General features: G+C 42.0%; 1 protein-coding gene across 2 annotated transcripts in view; it reads left to right on the forward strand.

The window, feature by feature from the left end:
* The window catches only part of CERS6 (ceramide synthase 6), a 300,799-nt gene extending 293,799 nt beyond the window's left edge, over positions 1–7,000 (forward strand). For both annotated transcript variants that reach the window (XM_025994106.2, XM_025994107.2), the window contains one exon: positions 1,424–7,000. In XM_025994106.2, the coding sequence (XP_025849891.1) occupies positions 1,424–1,576 (153 nt within the window). In that variant the 3' untranslated portion in view covers positions 1,577–7,000. The remainder of the gene's footprint in view (positions 1–1,423) is intronic.
* The last annotated feature ends 1,313 nt before the right edge of the window (positions 7,001–8,313 follow it).

The following is an 8,313-nucleotide window of genomic DNA, read 5'->3' on the forward strand; positions in this document are numbered from 1 at the left end:
GTCTTAAGGAGAGACGATTGTTAATTTCATTGCGGATGTCAGGCTTCAGAATATCATAACTGCCCTTGCAGTTCACCTACGACAGTTAGATTCATCTTGGCCGTGGGTTACGGACTCTGTTTTTCTAGGAGTTATTTTGAGACGTTTTAAATTATTCCTTTCCTTGAAAGTAACATAAGTATAGACTTTTTTCCAAATGCAATTGCAAATAATCTTACTAAGCATGCAAATATAAATCGGTCACTCTCTGAAACTGGCATTTTCTTTCTTATTAGTGGCTTTTGACCAGTGGATTTCTCAGTATAGTGAAGCTTTACTATTATGCTGTCTTGGTGACCCACATTTGCCTTTTTTTTTTTTTTTAAGTTCAAGTATCGAAAATAATTCAGTCCCTTTGGTCTTTCTGTATCTAAATCATCTTGGAGGTGGTTCTTGTGTGTTCAGTCTCCTCTCAAGGGGCATTGGCATGAAGTCCATTTTTACCATATTTATTTGATTGGTTGTTTCTGGTTAGAAAGTAGCAACAGTTCTGAGCTCTTACCTTGTCCCCACCCACTGGACAGAGATGGTGTTGTCCTGCAGCAACAGGTGGCTTCTCCAGTTGGGGCCACTGGTGGCACAGAGAGGATGTGATAGGGGGAAAAGCCCCCAGTTCATTCTGATACACCTCTCAGGAGACTACCGATGCACTTCTTAGAGAAACTAATCTAGGCAACTAGATTTGGGAAAGCTTCTATGAAGCCAGGCCCCCCAGGTGCCCAGGTCCCTATTGCCACCCCACTCAGAAAATAAGTAAACGGTGCTCAGTTACTCAGAGGTCTTAAGGCCTATTTGGTAAAAATGCTTACCATCATTTAGACAGAGTAGGAGGTTCAAACTATTTTAATTTTAAAAGTAGTTGAGTGTTTTCTTAGTCTCTCCCTAAATTACTTCCTTGCTAGACTGTGACTTTTTTGGGGGGAGTCCCTTATGGTAATGCATATGCTGGTGCCTGAGCTTGCCATCTTCATTATATAATGAGACTGGGTAGAGGATTGAAGAACTTTGGAACAATGGAAGCCCATTCATGATGATCTGGTCGATAGATTTTGTGGGGGAAGTATTTTAAACTAGACCTTACCCAGCAGGTTCCCAAAATGGTCTAGTACATTCTCATTGTCCAGAGGTACCTTAAAGAAGTCAGCATGTCTAGACATGCTCCTGTGAAGCCTAAATCCATCTCCATTCCATTCCTTGATAACTGACTTTGTCACTCAGATTGCATATATCCATTGAAGGAGAACTAACTATCATGGCAGTGTTCCTGTCTTCTTCGATTTTTAACATCTGGCTCTGTGTCCCTTCATGTACATGTACTTCTGACCATGCTGTACCTTAATGATTCCTTAGGAGTCGGTTACATTCATCTTCTTGTATTCCACAGGTGTCCAAGGATGATCGAAGTGATATTGAGTCTAGCTCAGATGAGGAAGACTCAGAACCTCCAGGGAAGAACCCCCACACTGCGACTACCACCAATGGGACCAGTGGTACCAATGGGTACCTCCTGACTGGGTCTTGCTCCGTGGATGATTAATTACTCAAAACTACAAGTCCCGAACAAAGTGAACTGTTTGTTCCTGGAAGTATTTAATAAGTTGCAAATGCAGTTCCTTTCATTATATCTCAGCACCAGAAACAAAAATTAGGATTATCAAAGCATTTTGAATAGTGCACTGCCATATGTCCTGTCTGTGAATGAAGAAGAATTACCATTCTCTATATGTAGGCATGCTGTATGTAATTGACACAAGGGAACAGTATTTGCATTTGTACTGTCTTAGAATATTATTTATATTTCATTTTTGTTTGTAAATCTGCGGACAAAAGAGGGTTTCCTCACTCCTTTTACTCTCTGGGTTCATGACAGTGAGGGAGATGTGCCATCTGCTTCTACCCCTTTCTATTGCTGTAACTCAGTTCGATAGGAGCATCAGCTTTATTTGTCACTTAGAGCAAGCAAAACCCAGCGCAAGATTCTCGTAGTGCTCCAAACAGGTTTGCTTTCTTTGTGTTACAGTGCCTGTTTTGAAATTGCCTATATAGTCTCAGTGACCATTTTCCCAGTGTAAAGTTTAAACAGAATGAGCTAGGCTTTTTAATTGTCACTCTTCATGGTCAATTAGCACTTCAAATTAAACAGTATGGTTATTTGAGAACTTGAAAAAAATTGTTTTGTATTGAATTGCTTTGGAACAGACGTTATTTCTTGTGCACATGGCCAAGATGTCTTCAATGAGTATGGTAACTAGTTGGAGGTGAACTTTGTAGGGGTTTTTCGTTTCTTTGTTTATTCCCTATTATGAGGTCAGTGCTCTGGCTCTGAAGGAAGACATTTGCGTAAGGTCATCGTTGAAACCTGTGAAGTCACTCTTACTGTTGGGAATTTGTCCTGTGATCTGAGAATAACAGAAAGAGAATAGCTGATTTCAACCAGGTTTCAGTACTACCCCTATAATTACCATAGTCGAGAAGCTAAGTATAATTTGGCACAGCAAAGGAGACTTTGAACAGTTGGCAAAGGTCACCTCTAGTGCAAAGCACTTTATTGCAATCGGCATTCGAGGAAGTGCCTATCTAGTATTTGATCTTGATGTTTTCATTTTTCCGAACAAAATAAAGCCAATGGGAGAAGGACGATTTTACTGTTTGTCTTTTCTCCTTAAATATGACCCATAGTGACTCTCCTGTTGCTAGAAATTGAGCAGTGTTGCACTTGAAGTCCTTTGGTTTGCTTCTTTGAAGACTTGTTCAGTTTCCAGGAATTTTTATTCAAACGGAGCTATTTCCAGAAAAAGAAAAGATAAAAATTATACCGGACTATGGCAATATCAGCAATGAGAAAGATTGCCAAAAAATAAGTTGCTGTAGTCTCCTACCTGGCAGTGTTACGTATGTATAAATAAGAAAGCCATTCACATAAGCCAAAGATTTTATCTCTTTTCTTCCAACTTTCAGTAAGAGGGAATAAAAAGGTATTACAAACACTTATTTCATACACAAAACAAGAGTCGAAAACGACAAGGTAGTAACATAAATCTGTGAGTCAGATGATAGTGAAGACAACAGGAGCAGAAATCCTAGGGAGTGCGTGTCTTCTTATGGCCATTCAAATTTTTGAAAACATTGAAATAAATCTTTGTGCCCACAATTTGCAACCTGTGAGTTAATAGTCAAAATAATACTCCCAAACAAAACCTCACACCGGGCTATTAAATCTTTCCCCACCTGTATATGAGTCTGTTTCTGTAAGGCCCATAGTAATAATCGAAGAGCTTTAGACATATATCTGCTTGTTTATTGAGAAAACGATGCAACTAATTATTCTTATAAAGCCTTGTTATTTTATTTCACAAAACAGGGCTGTGTCTAGGAGTATAATTTGTGGATGGCTTGAGACCAGTCATAAAACATCAAAAACACTTGTTCGTCATCTGAACATCTGCTAAAAGGCAGATATATAAAATGTAGCAGCAAGCATGTTATGTAGCTGAAAAATGTTAAGAAGGTGAAAGTTTCCTTTCTTATCAACTAAAATATGGAAAAGAAGACTGAATTGTATCTTGCTTTAGTGTCTGGAGCAAGTCCTCACAACGGGAGAAATAAACCAGAGAACCACAGTGTGTTCACATTTGGATCATCTGATACTCTACCACAGAAGAATAATTTCAGAAGATCGGCTTGTAAATTAATGGTTTAGCAGAGTTGCATGAAATGAAGTAAATTGAGTCTGTCCTCAGCAAATACAAATCTAAGCAATCTTTTGTTTTTCCCAAAAGTCACTTCCAAGGAGGACTGAGAATACTCAGAGCTTCAGTGACCGATACATTAATACAGTCCCCAGTGTATCCATAGATTTTTATTTCATTTTTCCATTTTAGGGCAGAGAGTTCTTTTTGATTAATCAAAGTGGTGTTTGTAGACCTGTTAGGATGAAAAATAATATATTTCTGTCTACTCCTCCCCCATGGTGGCATGATAAGACTGAGAGAAAAAAAATATGTGAGTTATCTTATCTTCTACTTGTGCCAGGCCATAGCTTTGGAAGTGTATTTTGTAAATTCAACTGTAGGTTACTGAAAGTGTTGTTTCCCATTAATTAACTTAGCCCATGTCGATATCTCCTTCCTCCTGGTCGTATTCAAACCTTTCCAGGGTAACAAGGGGTGTGTAGGAAGGAGTCTAGAAAAAGTAATATTTTATTCTCTAATGCTATATAGCTTTTCTAGATCTCTTAGTGGAGAAAAAAGTAGAAAGTCAAGTAGAACCTTGGGTCAATAGATGACATGAAAATGTGTGACCTATGTACGTTACATGTATGTTTCTCCAAAAACATGATAAAACCAAAATAGCACTGACTCATCCTTATCCATATTTTTTTTTTTCATTAAAAACCATCCACCATGTACAGTAGAAACTTCCCACCTCCCTCTCAACTTCCTGTTTGTGCCACTCACCCGGCTGAGACTGGTAGGATCCTTTCAGCCTCTTGCCTTAGGCTAAGATCACAGAGGGCCTAAGGTCAGCATATAAGCCAAATGTAGTTCACATTTCCAAATTCAGTGGTGCACATGTGGAGAATAGAGGAGTAACTGTCAGTATTTGGGATGATTAAGGTCAATGTCAGAAAAAAGGAATTTGGTTGCTGTTTCACCCCAAGATTTTATTAACATCCAACTCCTGCCAGGCTGCGAGACAGATGGTGTCCCGAGGTACCATCAGATAATGGAACAAGTAACTGACAAAGATGAAGTAGGAAGGTGGGTAGGCTCCCCAAAGAAAGCAAGCAGTTGGGTGAGAGAAATAACTCTTCACTGAGATAAAATCAGACCACATTTATCCAAAATCGTGGGTGAACCTCAAAATGTCCAGTTCTGTTGCCAACATCCCATTCTGAGTATTTGATTGAGGTTGCATTTGAGCAAACTGAATGCTTTAACCTTAGGCAAAAAGGGTCTGGACCTCCCACTTGGTGTATTTGAACCTCACTGTTATTTAGGCTGAAATAAAAAATGAGATTTCGGTTCAGTTCTCCTGAATCTTTGCAAAAGAGCCCTTCAGAGAGAACTTTGTGGACGCCCATGATTGTTCTCCTTCTGTTCATGACTTTGTATTGATAGTTATTTTTGTCGCTTTCTTAGAAATGTTAATGCCAAAGTTGCCTGAATATTTGAGTATTCTTAATTTGCAGTGTACAGAATAATTCCAAAGGTGTTAAGAGATTCTGTTTGTGTATGTGATGCTGTCGTTATGTCCAGAGAGGCTTCAAGAAATCCTTTGGAAATAAAAGGTTAAATGTTTACATTTTCTGGGATATTTGAGGTCTTAAGATACTAATTAGCTTACTTTTTTTTTTTCTTTGTCTTTGGCTGATTTCCTGCTTTGTAGATAAGTATTAGTATCCCTGAAATGTAAGAAAAAACCAAATTAGATCAAAGTCAGCCTGATGAAAAAGTGATGACAAGGCACTTAGTTTTTAAGTAACTTGTATGGGAAGAGAAAATGCAGTTAGCTCTGATTATTGCACTTGCTGTCTAGCATGCTGCTCCTGAAAGGAAACCCCGCAGTGACCATAAGCAATTCTTGAATTCATGCACATGCAGCAGATAGTACTGGTTTACTGTGGCCACACTGTGTAGTTTTTGATTGTAGCAGGCCAGAAGAGGACCCTGTGGTCTGCCTTTGTGTGCACGGTCCCCTCCCCTCCCCTAAGGGGTGCCTAGTAGATGCGAGGAGGCCCGTGTGTCCACTCTGTGCTGTTGTAATGTCTAACAGTGTACTCAGAGGGAGCATACCTGATGCTGGTTTTCTTGGAGAAAACTTACCTAGGAAACATAAAGCATCATAAGTAACAGTTTGTAAGATCCGTGGACACCCAAAGGAGACCCTTAGCCTTTTCCAGCTATTTCTAACTTAAGTTCATTCAGCCTGAAGCCTTTGAAAGGAATGGCTTAGCAAATGGCCACAAGCTAAGACCCCATCAGATCCAAGAAGTAAAAGTCTCTGCAGCCAGATGGCACATCTTACAGTGTCTTCACAAGACTCTTATCAAGATTGCCAGGAACTGACGGGAGGGGACGGTTAGCCCAAGATCTGTGTTGTTCATCTCATCCACCCACATTCCTCTCAGCCTCCTGGAACTCTTGATAAGAGGAAACCAAAATATTGTCACTTATCTGCTATCAACTTCCCAAAAGACTTTGGATCAGTTGCTTTACCACTCTTCTTTCTCTGATTCCATTTTTCTTAAAAAGTCTCGTGCCCATGAAAGCTTGGTTTCCTATTTTGCTATATGTGGCATGGCCTGGAAACCAGGGACAACAGCTATTGGTATGATTTCTGTGTTAAGTGAAAAATTAGATTTTATACAGATCATCTTTTTTCTCTTGGATCTCTAGTAATTTTTTTAAACTGTCGTTGTAAAACTGCCCTTGAGAAATTAGAGGCTTTTAATGATTAGTTGCCAAAGATAAATTAGCTCTGTAATAGGAACAGTTAGTTATGTGGCAATTCTGGGACTTTGACTTAGAGATTCATTAATTTAAAGATGGAATCCCCCCCTCCAAGATTGATTTCCAAAAGTTTCGTGAAGCTTCTAAGCCTGTGATTCTCATCATCTTTTGGTGGGTGCACAGAATCGGTCACCTCTGTAGCCATTCGTTGTCAAGCAAGGGGGAGAGGGTTCGTTTGGGGATTTGATTTTTTTTCAATTTGCAGTGAGAAATAGGATAGGTGACAAACTCTTACATGTTTTCTTGAGACAATTCAGTGCTTGAGCATCTCTGTCAGAAGTGGAATGATGTACTGTTAGCCAATTAGAATTATTTTATGTATTGTTAACTGTGTTTTGCTGATTTTTATATGAAAATATAATTATTTGTTCTTGATCTCTGGAAGCAATCATTATTATGAGGATCATTTTACTTTGGAAACACTTTCATAATAAAGATAAGTATTAAGAGGAACGTGTAAATGACCTTTTGTCAGCGCTACTCCGCTTGTGCTGGTACTACGTCACGTCATCCTGGACAACAGTTCTTTCCGGGCACACATCATGCTGCCAGTTTCCGGCTCACTTCGCTTAAATCCCAGGTTGTATTATATTTACATGTTACATATGTATGTTGTTTTGTCAGGAACTTAGCCAAGCTGCTCCATAGTATTGCTGCCGGAGCGTCCATCCTGTTTGCAAGGTGGCCTGTGGGGACCTTGAACTGACCCTCGCCCCTCAAGCAGGTGCACGTCCTGGAGAGCAGCCCTTGGGTCAACAGTCTCCACGACCTCCTGGGGCCTCCATGCCTCCTTGCCCCTTAGGTGAGAGCGCCACGGGGTTTGCCAAAACCCCACTCTTTTGAATTGACCCATCCAGCCTCACTTAGCCCAGGGAGTCCAAAGCCCTGACAAAGATGAAGTAGGAAGGTGGGACCCTAATAAAGGCAGGTGCCCAGGTCCTGTCTCTGCCTTCAGCCTGCCTGGCCCTTGGGGCTTGCTGTGTGTACCTCCCCTGTGACCCGTGAATAATAAACCTCTGCATTTTATATTTATTTTTTAATTTTTTTATTTATGATAGTCACAGAGAGAGAGAGAGAGAGACAGAGACACAGGCAGAGGGAGAAGCAGGCTCCATGCAGGGAGCCCGATGCGGGACTCGATCCCGGGACCCTGGGGTCATGCCCTGGGCCCGAGGCACATGCTCCCCCGCTGAGCCCCCCAGGCGCCCGACCTAAAAACTTTAATGTTAGCTTTCCTGCAGGGCTTCATTCTGGAAAAAATATTAAATATCATTTATAGAGAGAACACTTCTAATATACCCGCCCGCACGGATTTTTACAAAGTATAAGCAGCAGCACTGAGGCGGCCAGGGCGCAGCAACAGGAAGCATCCCTCGCTCCCCGCGCGCCCCCCAGCCCTCCGCGGCCGCTTCCCTTCCTCCCGGGGTCACCCTCTTCCCCGGCTGCTCTTCTGCTAAGGTCTCCAGAGCCGGGGCAGCCGGGCCGGCGCCAACAGGAGCGTTAATGGAAACTACGCGGCGCCCGGGCCCGGCGGTGAGCGGTGAGCGGTGAGCGCCGCCCGCAGCCCAGGCCGTGACCCTGCGACCCGGGATCGAGTCCCGCGTGGGCGCCCCGCACCGAGCCCGCCCTCCCTCGGCCTGGGCCTGCCGCGCTCTGTGTGCGTCTCTCATGAATCAATCAGTGTTTAAAAAAAAAAAAGGGGACAGCGGTGAGAGGCGTGGGCAAGAGCGGGGACCCTACACGGAAGGGGGCCGGCAGGCGG

The sequence above is a fragment of the Vulpes vulpes genome, chromosome 3 (assembly GCF_048418805.1).
Source record: "Vulpes vulpes isolate BD-2025 chromosome 3, VulVul3, whole genome shotgun sequence".
In the NCBI taxonomy this organism is placed as follows: Eukaryota; Metazoa; Chordata; class Mammalia; order Carnivora; family Canidae; genus Vulpes; species Vulpes vulpes.